At 39.4% G+C, this 21,299-nt stretch overlaps 1 protein-coding gene across 1 annotated transcript in view; it reads right to left on the bottom strand.

The window, feature by feature from the left end:
- Positions 1 to 1,904: 1,904 nt before the first annotated feature.
- UHRF1 (ubiquitin like with PHD and ring finger domains 1) overlaps positions 1,905 to 21,299 on the bottom strand; it is a 44,951-nt gene continuing 25,556 nt past the window's right edge. Inside the window, exons 6-17 of the mRNA XM_036767199.1 lie at positions 20,302 to 20,411; positions 19,986 to 20,172; positions 18,280 to 18,403; positions 18,074 to 18,181; positions 17,064 to 17,168; positions 16,836 to 16,942; positions 14,242 to 14,404; positions 13,970 to 14,107; positions 9,521 to 9,644; positions 9,274 to 9,434; positions 5,662 to 5,760; positions 1,905 to 3,357 (exon numbers count right to left, since the gene is read on the bottom strand). Of these exons, the coding sequence (XP_036623094.1) occupies positions 3,211 to 3,357; positions 5,662 to 5,760; positions 9,274 to 9,434; positions 9,521 to 9,644; positions 13,970 to 14,107; positions 14,242 to 14,404; positions 16,836 to 16,942; positions 17,064 to 17,168; positions 18,074 to 18,181; positions 18,280 to 18,403; positions 19,986 to 20,172; positions 20,302 to 20,411 (1,573 nt within the window). The 3' untranslated portion in view covers positions 1,905 to 3,210. The remainder of the gene's footprint in view (positions 3,358 to 5,661; positions 5,761 to 9,273; positions 9,435 to 9,520; positions 9,645 to 13,969; positions 14,108 to 14,241; positions 14,405 to 16,835; positions 16,943 to 17,063; positions 17,169 to 18,073; positions 18,182 to 18,279; positions 18,404 to 19,985; positions 20,173 to 20,301; positions 20,412 to 21,299) is intronic.

The raw sequence follows: 21,299 nt of genomic DNA, 5'->3' as shown, positions 1-21,299 counted from the left end.
TATCTTACATGCACTCAACTGTATTTGTTGTCTCTTCCACTGAAATGTAAACTTGAACTTTCCAATTGGGATTATTTTATTCTATTCGTATTCCCAGTACCCAGCATAATGCCTAACACAGGGTAAGTACTTTGTGTCATTTATTAGACTGATAAGCAACTAAAGTTGTACCAGTCTTGAATTAATTTATCAGTTGCCTAAGCAACTCAGGTGTGCTTGAAGACCACCCAACTCCACACTCATTTACAAATGAATAAACTGAGGCCCAGAGTGGGGGAAGAGATTTCTACAACTAGATCACCCAGTGGCAGACCTAAGTGAGGCCAGGTCCCAAATTTCTTGATTCCAAGTCCTGTACTTTATGTCTATCGAAGGCTCAAGTGCCTATTCTGTACTGGGCACAAAAGATATGGGTGCCCAACCCCAAGGCCCATTGCTATCGAACAACACTGGCAAAAGGGAAGTTAAATAAAGATTTGGTCTAGCTTCACTAATATCCAACTTCATAGGAAAGCTGTTTTTAAAACAATGCAGTATATTATCAATTTTCCATTTATACAGCACCTTTTATTTTCAGGCCTCCTACAGCCTTTCGTTACACTATATTCTGGAAGATATTGCCAGCTGAAGTACACGAATTGAGCCAACTAGCATATAGCATTTCCAATTTTTAAAAAAATAGCTTTGAATTTCCAGTATTTTTAGTGACTACACTTTTCTCTAAGTAAAAGGTGTAAAGGGAAGTGAAGAAATGGCACAAATATATTTAAAATATACTGCAGAAACATGTCTTCTCTTCCTTTGTTATATATTTTTTATCTGCTAATAAAACAGATTTTTTTGAAGACTTTTTTCCATTAAAGTTGATTAACTGACAGCAAGTGAAAAAAAAACAGTATTCTTTATTATACATCGATCCTAAACTGTTATTTTCCCTAAGTGGTGTTTGGCATATGAAAGTATGAAAAATTACAAGTATTTCTTATGGAAACCTTCATAATGATATCATTTCTACTTAGTCCATTTATCTGACCCTTGAACATGCCCAAATCCAAATGATCATGCTGTGCTTCATTCTTTGATGCTTTCCTTCATCTGTACAATAGGCTTAATCAACAATTCAATCTTTCTCTTTGGGCTGTCTGTAATGATCTGAAAACGATGGCATTAAAATCTCAAACTTCGGTTTTCCGACTCCCTCCCAATCCAAGGTTCACTCCATATACCAGACCAACTTCATAATGGATTTACAGAGGTGAATTAAGACTCCACTTTAAAACATTACATTAAGTGGACCTTGACACTTGTTGACTGAACATTTGTAATTTTCCCAGAGCCCTGAAAAAAATTAAAACCCCTAAAGAATGAGAAGGCACAGTAGAATACAACATGCAGTCGGGTTAAGGACATTGGGTTCGGGTCCTGATTATTACACAGGGCTGACAAATTCTCAAAGTTTCAGCTGCATCTGAAATAAGAGATGAGGAGACACCATGACAACTGGAGGAGCACTAGGTTGGGTCAGAGACATAACTGAGGGGAAAATAGTCTCAATTTCTTCATCTGTAAAAGGAGGTGGGCAGACTAGGTGGCTTCCAAGGGACTGTGCAGCTCTGAATCTATCATAACATATTCTCTACCTATCATACAAGTGTGTTGGGAGGTTTCCTTACAAGTGCAATGGAAATGGGAGTTGGATAAATTCATACTGAATGAATATCAGACTCATAATCACACAAAAAAGCAAGCTGAGGCTGGCATCACAGGCTATTCAGAAATCTTCACAGGATCCTAAATGTATCTAATCCCACTAATGTATCTATTCACTCTCAGGATTTAAGATAACCACATTAGAAACTTGGCAATTTTTTCCAGACATTTTGTAAAGAATAACAAAACACACATTCATCTTTAAACACATTTATTTTGAGAACTTAAAATCTGCACATGTACAAAAAACATCTGAACTTTTTAGAAAAAAAACTACACAATGTTTCATTGTTTTTATCCTATCCATTAATAGTCTATCATAAGGAAAGAGTTTTACAAAAAAAATAATATATCATTCCAGTCTGTCTGCAGTTAAGTGAGTTAAAATATCCCTGTTACATTGAGGTATTAAACTGCAAACATTGGGACTGTCAGGAAAACTGAAAATCCATTCACAAAAAAAAAACAACTAAAAACTAAGTTATCTTTCTTGGTTCATATACAGTAACTGAAAAAAAAATTCATTTGGAAAAGTGTCTTAAAAAAGAAAAACTTTCTCACTTATATAATTCTCCATTTTGAAATGGAAATGCATTTAAAATAATGATAAAGTAAATTAATCTTAACAAAATGCACCCTAGCAAAGAAGAGTTTCAAGGTTTGCAATGCCACACTAATGACGTTTGGCTACAGTGTTCCATTTTCAAAGGAAGAAATATAATCTGGTTGGCAATTTCAACATTTCAGTGCTAAAAAGAACCCAGTCTTTTAGAAACGGACCAAAGGCACTTAAGAATGGCTCTAGTATGTTCCACAATGGCATTCTGGATCAGAGACAGCATCTGGCTGAACAACCAGTTCCCTCGGTAAAAGAAGCGTCCAGCTGAGGTAGCATTCTGTACTGCCCCGAGCACTTAGCTAAATGCAGGCCGAGAGCTTTTTTTTATACTTATTTTAAACATAAAAGTAAACTGGTAGAAAATGGCCTTGAAAAAGAGCTTAACCCATTTTAAGCAAGATTTTTTTTTCTTTAAAAAATTTCTTGATAAACCATCTAAGCAACAGGTCCAAAAACACCAGGAACCATCTCAGAGAATTTGAACATCAAAATATTGCCAAAGACCTGAGCATACTTCTACCTTTGAGGCCAAATCCACAGACTTTACAAAGATTGTTCTAGCAACCAAGCCACATTCTACATAAGAGAGGGAACTTTTGAGAACTCAATGTCAGGTTCATTAGCAGCCTTTACCAAAAATAGGAAAATTTATGCTGATAAACTGCAGGTTTTAGCAAAAACTGAATGCAGTATCCAACATTTTTAAAAAGCCACAACACATATAAAATAAATCCCTCAAAGTTTATAGACTTTTAAAAAAAAGGTGGGGAAGACAAATCTTTTCAGGGAAAAGGTGAAGCTATGTGTTTAAATTAAGCCTACTAGAAACCCACTGCCACGTTTTGCCATCAAAGTAAGAAAGAAGTGCTTGACAGACAGAATCACCGCCCGTTGCCATAGCCTGGGAAGAGCTGACTGAGGATGGTTTGCAGTGGCTGATTCACTTGCATAGTGTAAGATTTACCCAGATCATACCGACAAGCTGGGCAGCTGTACACCTCGGCTCGGAAGGATCGATCCAAACAATCCTGCAATCAGAGTTTGGAGGATTTTAGAATAAGCTGTGAACACCAAACAAATGCAAAACCCTAACAGCCCATGCTGTACCATCATCCTGATTCAGTTCTGTTCACTCTTTTCTTGAGCTGGCTGCATTCTATACAGATGACTCATATCCAAGGCGCTAAAATGACTATCTAGGTCCCTTGTTACCTACACCACCTGTGTCAATTCTTTATTAGTAAGTATGGAAAAACACCAAGCTACCAATGGACTTTGTTTGGACCATCCCAATGATGGCTTTCACTTCACTTCCAAAGGCTGGATTCCTAAGGGGAGCATTTCTAGAAACCAAGATCTAATGCGAAAGATACCAGTAATAAATTGTTACATGAGATCATAGGATCATAGATGTTGCGATTGGAAGAGATGGAAGGGACAACAAGGAACAGTACCTTCATTTTACTAGAACAGAAAAGGTCAAGGCTATTATCAAATTCCTTTATAACTGAAATGGCATTTTCATCCAATCAGGTTGGGTTTGAGCTTTCTGTTGCTTTTTAAACTCTAAATGTTTACATAAATATTTTAACTCGGACCTAAATATGCAAAATGTTGTTCTAAGAAAAACTGTATAGGCATTTATATAGAATTTGAGAACTAGAAGGGATCTGAAATGTCCTCTACTCCAACCCCCTATTTTTACAAATGAAGAAAATGAGACCCAAGTGGTTAAGTAACTTTCCCAACGTCACATACATACCAAATAGTATGGTCAGATTTAAATGCAGGTATAATAATTACTATATATGTACACACACACGCACACACATGTATGTATACACACATATACATATATGTATGTATATGTATATATGTATGTATGTGATATATATGTATGTGCGTGTGTGTGTGCATGTGTGCGTTGTAAACTGAGTTGAACATTAAATGCCTTTTTCCCCCCTAATTTTAAGGTTTTTTTAAGCCCCACTAATTGCTGGTCAGGAATACAATTAATCAATATTTAAAATATAGTGCCTTCTTGTCCTTGAAAGAACTATAAGACTATTCTTTCATCTTTCCTATAAAAATTGGCCAGTATTTCCTCTTTTAAATATATATGACTGTATCCAACACATAGTTAACACAAACAAATGCCTATAAGTTTTTCTTCATTCCATGGGCATCATTTGACTATTTTAACAACAAGGCCTGATGTCCTCTTCCCAGGAGGGTCTCTTTCTTGGCAACAATAACAGGAGTGGAAGACACGGAGAATGAGAAGGGAAAACACAACTGACGCTTCTTTTCTGCCATGTTAAAGCTGGATGGCCAGAGTGACAAATGGAGATGTACTCAAGGTAGGGAATATAAGGAAGAGATAAAGCTTGCAGATTTCACAGGAGAGGGGTAGAGTTTCTGCCACTGTGCTGTTTGATGCATGCTCCATAAAGCTGCCCAGGCTCAGGACCACACAAAGTCAACTAAAAAAACACTAATTAAAGTGCTCCTTGTGTGCAAAGAATTGTGCTAGGTCCTGAGGGAGATACTAGGGAAGTAAGAAAGATAGTCACTGCTCTCAAAGTGAGTGTACCAACACATGAACCCCCCTCCCCCACCACACACACATACAAACACACAAATTTTAAGTTACAAGACAGTAAAGATGTAAGATAGGTACGAATAAAGTGTTATGAGAAGTTCAAGAAAGTTTAAGATTGTTTACCACTGGAACAGATCAGAGAAAGTTTAAAAGATGAGATAGTATTTGAGCTGGATTTCTGACAGACAGACAGGATTTCAACAGTGTTGGAGAGAACATTCTGTATTCTAGATACAGAAAGCAGAAAAAACAGTGTATATGGAAGGACAGTGCATAGCACAGTTTGGCTAGAATAGGAGAATTAAAAGAGAATAACAGAATTTCAGAACTGGACATTAGATATTATCATCCCTTCATTTTACAGAGAAGACCAAGAGATTTCAGTCCCTTCCCCAGGGCACATAGCTAACCCGTGAAAGAATCAGGACTAGAATATGTATCACCAACAGGGCAGTTTTTTCTATGATGCCACGCTGCCAACTACGTGAACGATTATTACTAGGTGACACTGAAGAATACACCACACAAAAATCTAGTGTCCTGCCCTACACAAAGCTAGTAAGGTCAAGATTACAAACGCTCAAAACAAAACAGAAGGACGCATAATGACAAGCGACACTGTAGATCCACTGAAACCTTAGTCCAATCTGTTTCTAGGTCATTCAGCATTATCTCCCTCAAAGATACAACATGCATCTCAAACAGCACGGGACTGACCAACATTACTTACCTTGCAAACATTATGCTGACACACAGTGGTAATTGGCCGAAACACTACCTCTTGACAGCAAATACACAGGAATGTTTCTTCCACTTTATTCAGGAATTTCTATAATTAAGAAAAATACTGTGAGAAGGCAGCAAAAAGACTGACCCTATATACAAAACAACAATCCTCAAGAATATGCTTAGATAACACATCTAAGGTCCTTTACAGTCTGAATCCCAAGTTAAAATAGAGTGTTCCTTAGCACCCAGGGGAAAGGCTTTGCGATTCAAGGACAAACTAGCAATTCACCTTTCTCTAAGACATTAAGGCTGGCGTAGTGTTTTCCTCACAACAGCACTATGACGTTGTAGTACAAGAATTATGGTTCTCATTTTGTACACTGAGAAATGGAGGCTTGGAGAGAGAGAATGATTTGCCCAGAGACTCAAGCTCAAGTCTAGCTCCAAAACCAGTGCATTTACCAAGAAGTCATATTGCCTCAGCAAGCACAAAACCAGAAAACTTATTACTAGTTATTAAACACATGTTTTGGGTCCCAAAGAAGCTTAGCCCCACAATAATTAGTTATCCTGACACTTCCTTCATAGTGAGTTCATGAGGGTCTTGTGAAATAATCGGAGGTGGTTAGGAAAAAATGCAAAGGAATAAATAAGTGCATAATTAACACTGAAGCATCCAAGCTTAGAAATCCAGTAAAATCAAGTCATATACAGAATTTCACAATTCAGAGCTTTGCACATGCTTTTTTAACTCAAGTAAAAACTTCTGGACTAGATTATATCCAAAGCCCAAAACAGAACTGAATCCTACCTACAAGGGTAGGATTCTACTAAGACAATACTTGATCCAAAAATAAAAATATCCCAGCTACCACCTTACTTTTTGGAAAAATCTACCATTCTGCAACAAATTAAGTGATCAAAGGCTATAAACAGGCAGTTCAAAAAAAATACAAACTATCAACCACCATATGAATATTCCAATACCAATATGAGAAATGCGAATTAAAATAACTCAAGGTTTCACCTACTCATTAGATTGACAAAAATTATAAGAGAAAAAATGGTAAAAGATTGGAGATGAGACTATGGGAAGGATGATAAACATATTAATGCACTTTAAGTGGAGTTGTAAATGTTTTCAACTGTCCTGAAAAACAATTTGGAACTATACCAGAAAAGTCAAACTACATTATCCTTTGACCAATCCCACCCAAAGAGGTCAAGGATAGAAGGAAAGATCCCATGAATGCAAAATATTTATAGTACCACTTTTTCTAGCAGCTTAGAACTAGAAACATAGTAACAGCGCATACCCACTGAACAGGGAACAGCTGAACAAATGTATGCAACGGCCATTAGGTGGCAGAGTGCACGGGAGCCAATCATGCATTGCCAATGGCAATATTACCCAGTAGTAACTGGTAGTTAACAAAACAATAAAAATAGAATACAATTAATGTAAATATATGGTTTTCTAAGTCAATCTGCAGCTGATAAGGATCCTGATGTACAGTTTAGTGGCCCCTTTTCTACTGGAGTTTGATACCACTGGCAGAGTGGATAGGGGGCCTCACTTGACTGACTTATAATTACATATACTTATATGTGTTACTCCTGACCAAGTCATTTCAGCTCTCTCTGCCTCTGTTTTCTACTCCAAAATGGAGATATTAGCACCTACTTTCCAGGGTTACTGTGAGGATAAAGTAAAATAACACGTATAGGAAAAAATGCTAGCTATTACTGTAAAATACTACTGTACTTGTTGTGAGAAGACCATGATATCAAGGAAATGGCCCAGGCTGCCTTGCAAGACCCTGGCCATTTCAGGCTAAGGTCTTTTCTGGTTCTCATTTTGAGTGGGGTAACGCCCATTCCATGAACAGGCCTCTCTAAGAAGTTAATCAAGGGATGGCCCCTTTAATCAAACTCAAAAAAAAAAAATCAAGCTGGGAGGGGAAGACCCTCAGGGGTTCTGGCCAAAAGAGAAACAGTTACTATTTGGTATTTACATTCACTTAGTGCTAGGAGGTAATCTATGAGCACCAGAAAGAATTGGGTTTAAGGCTTGGTTTTTGAGAAAGAGATCTAGCCAGTAAACCCAAAGTTAAGGAGGCAGCCTTCAACCATGAAAATGGAGCATGGAAAGGAGGCGGGGAAGGGGCAGGGCAGAGGCAGAATTAGAGCTTACTGCCTTACCTCACTCAAAGTGAGAACCTGAAAAGACCTTAGCCTGAAAGGGCCAGCGTCTTGCAGTGCATCCTGAGCCATCTCTAGTGGTGCTGGTGAATATCTGGCCACTGGACTCAGATGGCTCTGGAGGAGAAAGTGAGGCTGGTGACCTTGCACAGCCCTCCCTCACTCAAATCAAAGTCAAATGCAAATCATGTCATCATTTCCCTGATGTCACGGTCCTCTTTGAGAACAAAAGACAAACACAACCTATGAGTAGTCTCTGCCTCTGCCACTACTGCACTAGAAGACATAACAAATGAAATCTTCTGAGAAATTTACAAAGACTTTTATCAACTGATATGGAGCAAAGTATAAGCAGAAACAAGAAAATAATTTACACAGTGACCACATGAAAGACACCAAACTCTGATTAATGCAGTAACCAACTTGATATGCCTGGGTAATGATGGTGGAACATATCACCCTCTTTGGTAGAGAGGAGGCACACCTCTGTGTGTGAAGAAAGGTACACACAGTTGGCCAGAGTTTGTGTGTTAATTGTGTGTTGCTTTACTTTACCTAATTGTTATAAGGAAGAGTTCTATGTTATGGAATAGGGCAGAGTCACCGGGAAGTGGTAGTGACTCTTAAAAAATACCAATAAAACATTTAATGCCAAAAAATCACCTATCTTTTTCAGAAGGTAAGGGCCACTGGAGCAATGACAGATAAAAAGCCACTAAAAAAACATCACTATCCTACTCTGATGCTCACATAAAATAGCCTTTTTGGAGAAATGAAATTAAGTATAGGAGACCATCCGACACACTCAGCTCTGAAACAATACATTTTTATGTACTACATAATCACTGTACACAAAAATCACTGTAGCTGCATCTCAAAGGAAAAGTTTTCATGTTCAAGATGTTTTACCCATTAATAACCATTTCAAAATTTCTCTTAAGAACACATCAAAATAAATTACTTATCCAATGCTTCAAAAAGATCTGTGGTTTCATAGGTATCGAATAAGGAAAACCACAATTTCTACCACCCCCAATAGACTGTTTTTATGAGTCATGCCACAGCCTAAATAAATAAATATGGCACACCCCTGGTCAGCAACTTTCTGGGCCTGGGCCTCTCTGCACCTGGCTCTCCACGTCTTCTGATGACAGAAATACTGTCTCCAGACCCCAAAGCCAAGTCTTTCCTATGTGGTGGGTCCTATAGCTTACATGCCTCTGACAGTGGGTTTGATACCACACTTCAATGAGGCATCAAAATAGGACCTTAGTGGAGGTCTAAATTACTTATTTACCAGCATCTCACTGATCAGAAATCAGCTCCAAGCACATCTACCCAGTTGATTTGGGCCCTTTAACAAATACCCTTCTGCAAAGAGGGAAACTGAAAATAAAATCTCCACTCCTACCGGTCCATCCTTCAGTGCACCTAATACTTCATTCCACAGTTTTTCATTGGATTCATCATTCTTGATAAGAGTCTTCTGCTGGGATGTGAGTTTGTATGGTTCCACTTTAGTCTTCTTGGACACTGTACTAGGAGAGGTCAGAAAGGTGGCCTCCCTACCCCCTAAAAGAAAGAACACATGGTCAGCCCAGAGGAACTCACTGCTTTGAAGTAAAGCTACAGAAGAGCTCTGCTGCTCAAATACCAACCTGCTGTCTTCCTTTTCCGCTTCCCCTTTCCTTTCCTTGGAGATGTCAATTCCTCGTCATCACTCTTATTATTTTCTTTTTCCTTTTCTTTGTTAGCAACTGCTTCTAAATATCCTTCAGGATACTAAAAGGTAAAAACAAAGTCAAGTGAAGAAATCCACAAAGAAAAGTTCTTAAGATACACAAACTTTCTATCATTCCTGGCTTCTTAATTTCCACAATCTCAAGTTACTTACCAACTGAACTCATCTCTTATTGCTTGCCAACATAAATGTTCTCCTGAAGTTAGTACCGCCTTCCTGCCCATCCCGTAACCATAACAGACACATCATGGCCAACGGCTTTTTCATTTGCTAGTCATCTCTCCTCAAATAGCCTCTCTTGCTCATCCTCAAGATTCTGGCTCCATTCTGACTTCCTCCAGGAATATATTCTCCAACCACTCTAGGACATATTTATTTCTCCAAGCGACTCCAAGTATAACTCCTCAGATAATCTCTAGTCAATATTACTCACTTTGGTATGAAATCAGATGTTACCTGTATTCCTACTTAACTTTTTAATTGAAGGAGGAATGCCCCTTCTGATGTCCCTAATGGCAAAAATGTCTTTATTTCTTTGATAACCTCTAGAGCAATGCTATGTACACAGTAGGCATTCAAGAAACATTTGTTGAAATGATGCACTTGAGTGTTTTGCTAAAACATGTACACCATTCTTTGACAATATGAAATATGCCATCTTGCCAGAAAATCTAGAGAGATTTCTACATGGACTTGGAGGGGAGGGAGTGGGTTAAATAAATTCTAAAGTCTCAACTCTTTCAATTTCATGATTTTGTGAAAACATATAGAAGAAAACAAAGTCTTGATCAAAAATCTTCCGGCAGCCCTTCTAGCAATAGTCTTTTTGATTTGGGTTTATTGTATATTCAATTTTTCATCACCTAAAATCCTCTACTGTGCCGAAGTTATGCTAAAAAAAGACAACTCTTTATGATCCCAAGAGTGTAGGGTCAATTTAAAAAACTCTCTAAATAGTCCCGTATCAATTAATTCACGATAAAATGACTTGCCACAACAGAGGGAGCTCTTTGATTAGCATCAGAGAGGCACCAGGGTGATGAGGAGCCATCCAGTGTGCTAGACTTAGAACCAGGAAGATCTAAATTGAAACCTTGCTTCATTCACCACCTAGCTATATGACCCTCAACAAGTTATTTCAACCCTCACCCTGATTCCTCTGTCAAACAGGGATACTAGCAGCACCTACCTGCCAAGGTGGTTGTGAAAACCAAATGACCCAACTTTAAAGCACAATCTATAAATGACAGCTTTTATTATTAAGTAAAGTCAGGTGAGACTTAGAATCTCAGAAGGGCTGGGATGTTAGATTATTTTCATCCTAAAGAAGACAAGAAATGGCTCCAGGATTCTCCTTACCACTTCATGCTCCATTAGTTTCTAACCTACCTATCCATGTTTGGGGTGTGGTCGTTTTTGGTGGTGTTTGGGGAAATAAGAAACTCCAAATTAGCCACCTCAATTAAATTCAAAAACAATACAACCCAAGGAAAAAAAGATTGACAATCTCCTGGATCTACATTTCCAAATAACAGAAGCACTAGAAATACAAGTACCAATGATGCCCAAAGGCAGTTGATGTTTTATGCTCCTCCAATCAGAGAAGGGAATAGACAATCATCTAACACAAAAAAGGACAGGCCTTCAGATCTAAGAGCCAACAGCAGTCCCAAAAAGAAAAAACATTTTACGGTTGATAATAAGAGTTGATATTTATATAGTATTTTAAGGTTTGCAATGATTTGATCCTTGTAACCTACAGAAGTTTATAGCTGAAGAAAGGAAGGGTTAGAGAAGTCATCAAGTGATCTGCACAGTCCCACAGCTGATGAGCCATCACAGGGTTTGAAGTGCACATTGTCTGTCTCCAAGTCTTATCTACCCTAGCCTAAAAACAGTGAGTAGGGTCCATTTATGAACGAAGACAGAAGCCAAATACAATCATGTATTTTATCCTAAGAGACAATATAATATTGTAGAAAAGACAGTGAATTTGCAGTTGGGCACCTCGGGTTCAAATCCCAACCTGGATGCTTACTGTTGTTGTTGTCCTTTGTTCCCAAAGAGGACCATGACATCAGGAAGGGGATGCCATGACTGTGGTGGGACTATGTGCCAGTCACTTACCTTACAGCTAAGCCTGTTTCCTCAGCTACAAAGTGATGGGGCTTATACTTGGATGACCTATTTTACAGGGCCATGAGCAAAGGCATTTACAAACCTTTTAAAGCACTACAGTAACAGCAAGAATCATTAGTACCACTCTCTCCCTAATTACAATTGTGTGAACCACCCCAAAGGCAGGACTTGAATCCCAAGCCTTCCTGTAAATAAACAGGAGGCCATTCCACCTCTTCTCCTTTTGACAGCAATTATTGAAAAAAAATAACAGGTAATGGTGATCCATCCTACACCAGTCTGTATCAGTAATTAAGGTGGGACTTTTTTTTTTCTTTTTACTGTTTTCTCTTTTAGAATGCTAGAGCAATCAAGTGCCTTTAAGACGTACTAAGTGCAAAGCCCCAGGCCCATAGCCTTTTGCTAACTCAGTATAAAGCCCCAGACCCACACCCTTTTGCTGATTAGGTTTGAAGCCTTCAGGTCTTCAGAAGGGTATATAAACTCAGAAGTTAGCATTTTGTTTGGGGGCTCTCACTCAGTGGAAGAGTGTTGGTGTGGAGACTCTGGGTAGCCACTTCTCTCTTTGGTAACTATGTATGTGATGTCTTGACCAGACAAAGCCTGTCTATTGTAGCAACAATTTGGCTAGCAGCTGCTGTAGGGGTGTAAGACCCAACAAGACCAGCAACAAGAGCTGCCAGCACAGGTTCTTTGATCTGCTTTACTAAGAAAAGTAACTTTAAGGGGTTAACAATTTCACTTTAATCAAACATACATATATAACTCACTTAGTTCAGGAGGAAAAGGCAGCACCCTGAACTTCAGAGCAAATATAACATTTTTGTTGAAATTTGTTGAATTGCAGTGAATAAGCTACCGAGTCCAAATTTTGAAAATTGGAAATTACCAAGGACTGAAAAACTTTTCCTTATTCATCTGTAGATCAATGAATATGTAGGTGCCCGGGATATGAACATGGGAGCATGGTTTGAAGCCATACTGGTAAATGTTACAAGGAAAGAAAGAGCAGCATCCAGTGAATCCAGTGACAGTGGAGATGGCCAAGTGGCTAAAGAGGATGTGTGCTCTTGCTGCTGGTCTTGTTGGGTCTTACTTGGTACAGTCTCAAAGTCAATTTGAACAATTCACAGCTTTGCTCACAAAATGCAAGACTATTCATACAAGAGCATGTACCAGTAAACTTCAAAAGCTTTTAGAAGCTCTGTCACTTACCAACAAGGGTCTTAAAACCCAGCCTTCAAGGTCCTATACAATCCAGCAAACCTATCCTACTGCCATCTTTCACAGAATGACCATCCTCACACACTCCTATCAATACTTTGGCCCATGCTGCTCTTAAATCTAGCTTTCTTCCTCCATTACCTCCATATGCTGTAACCTCACATTTGTCCTTCAAGGCCCAATTGGAAGAGCACTTCCTCCAGGAAGCCTTCCCTAATCTCTTTCATGAAAATCTAGCCTTAGTCAGATTTCTTATAATACTTTATCTAGACCTCTCCTTTGTATTTATCACTTAGTATCTACATGTTTTCATGTTTAGCTTTTCCATTAGATTGAAAACTTCTTGTGGGAAGACTTTTTTTATCTTTACCTCTAGCACCCATATGACTATGGGTACTTAACAAAAGCTTACCAAAGCATAAACAGGAAAATAATATACACTAATTCAACAATATAAATGGGAAAAAAACAACATACAACATGAAACTAGACTCTGTAATGATAATGCTCCAAGAGGAGAAAACTGTAACTCCTTCTCATCTTTGCAGAAGTGAACAACTACGGATGTGAAACACTGTCCACAGTATCAGACTTGGTTGGTTTGTTGGTTTGTTTGCTCAACTGTTTTTCTCTACCTTTTCTCTTTTTGTCACCTTGTCTTTTTTTAGTCTTTGTTATACAATGGTTCCCCGGGGAGGGGAGGAAGGCTATATTTAGAAATAAAGGTGATATAAAAGTCAGTTAAAATTTAAAAGTATAAAATAAATGTTTACCAACCTGAATATAATCCCCCAGAAGACATTAGCAAACTTGTCCTATATATAAAAGGCACATAAATTCAATTTGTATTCAAAGGGCTGACCTGGAAGAACTAGGTGGAACTCAGTGTTCCCTAGGCAAGAATAATTGGCTTTGAGGATATAATTAGAAATTCCTAGCCTATCCTCTACAGAAATATCTGCCAATACAACATAATCCAACACAGGCCTCGTCCTGACCTTACCTGCATTGTTAAGCCAAGTTTCTTCATCCTGTCTTTCCCTTCCCTTGTCCACGGGCCAGGTTCATCATCATCCCTCCTGAGGAGGTAACGCCACACAAGGAAACCAGATTTCCCTTTTTCAGGCCAATACTTCACTACCTGGAAAGGGTTGCAAATTAATCCAATTAATGGAATGTAGAAAAAGAAAATAAACCTCATCCAGTCAGCACAGGAAAAAAAACCAAATTACTTTTAACATTAAAGAGAAAATAAAAGCTCACACCAGAAGTTACCTTGTATATTCCATCATATCGATTCCCTTCAGCTGGGGCATATTTGCTGTGTTTCCCTCCCTTGACATTTCTCACTACCCTGACTGGCTTCCCAGCTCGCCAATCCTTGGCTTCAGCTCCGCCTCGGTCATTGATAGGAGCACTGCAGTTCAAAGCTAGAGCTCTAAGAGATCACAGGGTGGAAAATGTTAGGAAGTAGTAGTCTGGGAAAGACAGGCAAAAAATTCAGGTATCACGTGTGGAAGGTTAGGAAAGCAGAATGAGAAATGGAGAGAAAACCAAGTTGGTTATTTCATATGTTGAAAATACAAACCTCTAGCCACCTCTTAAAAAAAAAGGATTGGAAAAAAATAAGCTAATGGGTAGGCCAAGCCAATATAATAAAAATGATAATTCATCCTAAATTAATGTACTTATTCAGTGCTATACCAATCAAACTACCAAAAAATATCTTGTAGAAATAAAAAAAAATTACAACCCAATTCATCTGGAAGAACAAAAGGTCGAGAATATCAAGGGAATCAATAAAATGATGTAAAGAAAGGGGGCCTAGCCCCATACCAGATCTCAAACTAATTACAAAGTGACAGTCATCAAAACAATCTGGTACTGGCTAAAAGTATTGTTTGTCCTTCATTCTTGAAGAGGACCATGACATCAGGGAGGTGATATGATGACATGCAAGTGAACTGGACTTAAGTGAGGGAGGGCTGTGCAAAGTCACCAGCTTCATAGCCTCCTCCAGAGACATCTGGGTCCAGTGGCAAGATATAGATCAGAACAACTGAAAATGGCCCTACACGCAGTAGGAGGCTTCGGCCTTTTTAAGCTAAGGTCTTTCTCAGGTCTTAGTTTGACTGAGGCAATGCCCATTCAGTGGTTAAGGCTAGGTAATAAATGAGGCAGAGAATGGCCTCTTTTACCAACTCAAAAAAAAAATTGTGGGAGGGAAAGACTCAGAGTTTCTCATTGGCTAAGATATAGAGTGGTGGATCAGTGGAATAGATTAAATACACAACGGTAGTAAATGACGATGGTAATCTAGTGCTTGATAAACCCAAAGATCCAAGCTTTGGGGACTAGAATTCACCATATGACAAAAATTGCTGGGAAAAATGGAAAGCAGTTTGGCATAAACTAGGTATACAGCAACATTCTCACACCATATACCAAGAAAAGGTCAAAATGGCTACATGATTTAGGCATAAAGGGTGATAACATAAGCAAATTAGGGTATCATGGAATAGGGACAAGAAATTATGACCAAACAAGAGAAAGAGAGCATCACAAGATATAAACTGGATAATTCTGATTACAATAAATAGAAATGGTTTTGTACAAACAAAACCAATATAGCCAAAATCAGAAGGAAAGCAGAAAACTAGGAGATAATTTTTACAGCAAATTTCTCTAATAAAAGCCTCATTTCTCAAAAATATAGAGAATTGGGTCTAATTTGTAAGAATACAAATCATTTCCCCATTGATAAATGGTCAAAGGATATGAAAAGGAAGTTTTCAGATGAAGAAATCAAAGCTATTATAGTCATATGAAAACTCTACATCACTAATGATTAGAAAAATGCAAATCCAAACAACTCTGAGGTAATCATCCCAAACCTATCTGATTGGTTAATGTGACAAAAAGAGACAATGACAAATGTTGGAGGGTATGTGGGAAAACTGGAACATTAATGCAGATCCAACCATTGTGGAAAGCAGTTTGGAACTACGATCAAAGGGCTATAAAATTGTGCATACCCTTTGACCCAGCAATATCATTACTAGGTCTGTATCTCAAAGAGTTAAAAAAAAAAAAAAAAGGAAAAGGACCTATATATACAAACAAAAATATTCAGAGGCTCTTTCTGTGGTGAGAAAGAACTGGAAATCTGGAAATCAAGGGGATGCCCATCAATTGGGGAATAGCTGAATAAGTTATGGTATTTGACTGAGATGGAATACTATTGTGTTGTAAGAAATGATGAGCAGGATGGTTTCAGAAAAACCTGGAAAGACTTACATGAACTGATACAAAGTGAAATGAGTAGTACCAGAACACTGTACACAGTAACAGCAATATTGTATGATGGCCAACTGTGAATGACTTAGTTATTCTCAGGAATACAATGATCTAGGACAATTCCAAAGGAATTATGATGAAAAATGCTATCTACCCCCAAAGAATTGATGGGAGTCTGAATGCAGATCAAAGCATATTTTTTAAAATTTTCCTTATTTTACTTGGGTGCTTTTTTTGGGGAGGGAGGGGTCTTTCACAGCATGACTAACATGGAAATGTTTTGCATGACTACACACGTTTAACCTACCAAACCATTTGCGTTCTCATCAATGAGGAGAGAGGGGAGGGAGAAAATTTGGAACTCAGAATTTTTTTAAAACAAATGTTAAAAATTGTTTTACATGTAATTAAAAAATTATTTTTATAAAATTAGAAAAATAAATTAATTTTACCCTTTACCCAAGTTCAACAGCAAAGGATTCTCGTTTAACCCTAATTGAATACTTCCCTACAGACTAAGTCTACTTAAGAATTTAACGGTAATCAGAAAAGAAATTCATAAAACCATGAACCTGTTCATGTTGGTGAGCTTTTGATCACAAGACTGCTCTGCGGTCCGTTTGTTTCCAGAAAGATCTCTGCCTCCACTGCCCGTATAAGTGAAAGAGTTGCCATGGTCCTGAAGTGGAGAAGTAACAGAGCAAGGCTTGGATAAACCCATCTAGTTGAGCAAGGAACAAGATAAGACTCCACCTGAGAGCTTCTGTTGCAGACACGCACAATTATAAAACATCACTTACTACGTCATCTTCATAGCCCCCTGCCAGGACCAGAGAGTAGGCGCCGTCATTGCTTCTGCCATGTATACCTGCCACATGGGGCCTATGGACACCAGACTCACTCACCTAGGAAAGGCACAATGAATCTTACATGTCTGGACTAGTACGATTCTTGGAAACTAGACCATATCGCACTTTGTGGGATAGCCAAAAAAAACTTTCAAAAACCCCAAGCCCCCGAGGTTAACCTCTAGATTTTAACATATATATTCATTTTAGCTGGTGGCAACTTTAAATTGAAAGATTATAGATGACCATATAATCATTTGTGCACATGAAATCTTGACTTGAAAGATGGAAGGGTCCTCAAGTCATCTAGTTAAACCAGCATTTAAATCGTGAATGCCCTCCAACAGTGTCATCAACCCCTAACAGTGTCATCAACCCTCTACTTAAAGACGTCCAAGAATGGAACAGAAGAGACACTCACACATAACACGATCAAATACAGAACTGGTGGTTATACCTGTGAACTGACTGTACAAATCACGGCAGGTAATAAAAAGCACACTGGCCCAGAGGTCTAGGAAATGTAAGTTAAGTCCTCTCTATCCCTATGCGACCTTGAGCAAGTTACTTGACCTCTATCAGTTTCCTCATGTATCAAATAGCAGGGTTGACCCAGATGATCTCTCAGATCTATTCCAACTCTAACATTCTAACATTTAAATATAACTTTAAAGAAAACAGTAACTTAAACATAATCTTAACCTTTTGGATAAGGTATTTTTTTTTGCTGTGGGGGATGATGCACTGGCTGGCATAAATGGCATTCTAGGACCTTATGTACCTCCTCCCCAAAAGAATTTCTTTTGACACAAGACTAGACCACAAACCAAAGCTATTCTCACCACCACCTCTTACCACCTCTGATCACATTCAATCTAGCCTGAGGCTCGCTGAATATCAGAGTAACCCTACCCCTTCCACTGAAATATCACCACAAACTCACATTGCCTGCCATGTTATACCTGCACTCTGAATTTCCACATGGTACCAACAGGAATCCCAGGGATCGGTCCATAATGATTAGAAGGCACAATAGTGCACTCCCTTGTACGACCCACACATGCCATACCCTATATTAAGAAGAATAATTTGGGAGAAAAAAAAGTCAGTAAGAAAACTTTAACATACCATTAAAACATCAGAGTGAAATAAAAAGTTGTTTCCGTACCTTGCCCCAGTCTCTCTGAGACGACGATGTAGCAGATGCCATCTTTGCCTTCTTTTTGCTCTCTTTTAATTTCTCCCCTGCCAAGACCACTTCACTGGCATCATTCCGACATTCAGGGCAATACCTACAATTATATACCCACAAAATTATCCACTGGACATAGCAGAGTAATACTTAAAATGAGTAAAAGATCAGGACATATTTCTTAAATTGTCATAGTACATTTATCCTGGAAAAAACCTACCTGCCTTCATTTAACCTCTCACTTCAAAAGAGTATTTTTATAAAGTCTTGTCATTTCTATGTCCACAACATTTCTCTCTCTATTCTGCCCCAGTCATACCCTAATTTAGGCCCTGATCACCTCTCATCTGAACTACAGTAACAGCCACTTACATAGTCTCCCTGCCTTAATCCTACCTCCTCCCTTTTCTAGAATTTCTCCTCCACACAGATAGCAATATGTTTTCTTAAAACAGAGGTCTGACACGTCACTCCCCTACTCAATAGAACTGCAATGGCTCCCTATTACCTTCAGGGTGAAATACAAACTCCTCCATTTGGAATGGAAAGCCCTTCACAATTTTTTCTAACCTGCCTTTTTTCAGGCTTCTTATGCATTACTCACCTTCATGTACTCCTCAGTCCAGCCCAAAAGGCCTTCCTCACACCTGATACTCCCTCTCCTGGCCTTTGCCCAGGCAGTCTCCCAAACCTGGAAGGCTCTCCTTCCTCATCTCCATTGCGGAGAATCCCAGGCATCCCCCAAAATTCACCATGAGAGCTACCTGCAGTCTCCCCTGCACAGTGTCGGCTCCTCAAGTGCAAGAGCCATTTCATCTTTATCTCTGCATCCCTAACATCTAGCAGAAAGCCAGGTACACAGTGGCTGCTTAATAAATGCTTACTGATTGACCTGTGAAAACACCCTTCTCATCCTATGCCCCCTCCCAAGAAGCAGCTAAGCTGTAACAAAAACAGTTTTGGCTGCAGAGTCAGGAGGCCTGGAGGTGACTCCCAAGGCTACTATTTCCTACTGTGTGACCTTAGGGAACCAACTTCTCCATGCTGGGCCTCAGCTTCCTCACCTATAAAATGGTGCAAAGATCTAGATTTCCTACATCAAAGCCTTGTTTCAAGAAAAGTATTTCATAAACCTTCAAGAACTGTAAAATGCAAGCTATTTTTAATACAGTTAACAGAGGCTTCCGATCCCCCATTCCTGTCTCTCTACCACAGAACCTCAACTTCACCTGAGGAAGATTCTTCATCTATAATCCATATGCCCCTCCCTCTCAAACCCCAAGTCTTACTATACAACCTCACCTGGCTCCATTCACTTCATTTCCTCAAAATCCCTCAGCACTTCTAAATTAATTCAGGTTGTCTGGGGCACACAGGCATCACAGGTGTGTGCAGGTTTCTCAGTGACTCATCTGCCTTTTTCCTCCAAGCTCCGGCCTGGCCCATCAGAGCTCCACAGGCAGATGCCAGGTATTTCAGGTGCCTTTTTCCAACTTCCCCAACCCAGTCCCAACCCACCAAGTCTAGTACTTTGAGGAAACAGCCACCTACATTGTTCAATTCCCCCAAACCAAGACCCACAAAGAAGGGGACCTAGGTCTTCATAAGTTATGTTGTCAGTCTCTCACAACCCCCTCCCCCAGAAAACTGCAAATAGGATGCCCTGCAGCACGGAGGCTCACCAGTCCTCATCATCTGGAATCCGGCTCAGTGGAGGGCTGAGGCAGTAGATGTGGAAGGCCATGTCACACTCATCGCACATCAGCTGCTTGTCGGGGTCTTGCTTTCCTCCACACACATAGCAGGCACACATTCTGCAGCTCTTACTGGGGTTATCTTTACAGTGTTTGCAAATGGGGCCACTCTGTCCTAAATGCAGAGGCAGAAACCAACACAAAAGCAGCACGTCAGTTTATGAAAGCAGTCTTCCACCACCAGAGTGTGAGAACAATACTAAAGACACCCCATGGGAAACACTGAAGGGTTACCAGAACTCACTTTTCAAAAGGTTTTCGAAACCAACTGGGCTCACACTGCCAGGCTCCTCAATCTTGTAAACTTCATCCACAAAAGTTATTCTACAGTCATTCAGAGAATCCCCAGCATCCCTATAACAAATATGTAAAATTCAGCTTTTGCCAAGACAATCACCCATTTGCTCCTCCAATATCCTGAAATCAGCTTTTAACTTATTCAAGTAAGTACACATTCACTACAATACCTACTGCAAAACTGGCAGTGACCCATGTCACAAAAAGCAGGGAATGGGAACAAAGGATCTAAACTGTGTGTTGACTGTCTAAGCTCACACAGGATGATGAGACAATGTAGAGTGCACGAAGCTGCCCTAAAGAGCTAAGATGCATACCCTAGTTCAGGTTAGAACTGAGTCCCCTAACACTAAACCTAGTCTTCTTTCCCGCCAGTTGATCCAGAACTATTTGTTAAGCAGCAACAGTGACAGGAACGGTCAGGGCCTGGCCTGGGCTTCTGTGGGATTTTGCTGAAGTGGGAGCTCCAGACAGGGAACAGCCTCTACTAATGCAGGAATCTATGGCCTTAAATAGCTGCCTAAGGAAGTCCACAGTCATATGGCCTGTCTGTGCCAAAAGCACCCCACCCAGCCCCCTAGAAAAAGAAACAGTCTTTGACCTCAAGAAGCTTACATTCTATCAGGAGAGACAATGTGCATAAATAATATACAAAATATATACCCCCAAAAAAGTGAGAGAGAGAGAGTGTCTATGTCTGGGTCTGTATATGTACGTATGAGGGAGGCAAATTTAGGGAGGGGGGAACTTGTGGAGGGAGGAACCTAACAGAAGACGGTCCTAAAACATGTGCACCTCTTGTCTTCCCAATCCAAAGTGGCAGTGATTGCCCAGGGCTGCTCAAATTGCCAAGAGACAATTATTTCCTCTCTTTTATCTTCTCTCTGGGCCAAAGTTTCAGACTTAACATTAACACTGAGACTCCCTGGGTCAGCAGCCCTAGGC

Source organism: Trichosurus vulpecula, chromosome 1 (genome assembly GCF_011100635.1).
Source record: "Trichosurus vulpecula isolate mTriVul1 chromosome 1, mTriVul1.pri, whole genome shotgun sequence".
Classification (NCBI taxonomy): Eukaryota; Metazoa; Chordata; class Mammalia; order Diprotodontia; family Phalangeridae; genus Trichosurus; species Trichosurus vulpecula.
This window is presented reverse-complemented; position numbering and strand designations above follow the sequence as displayed.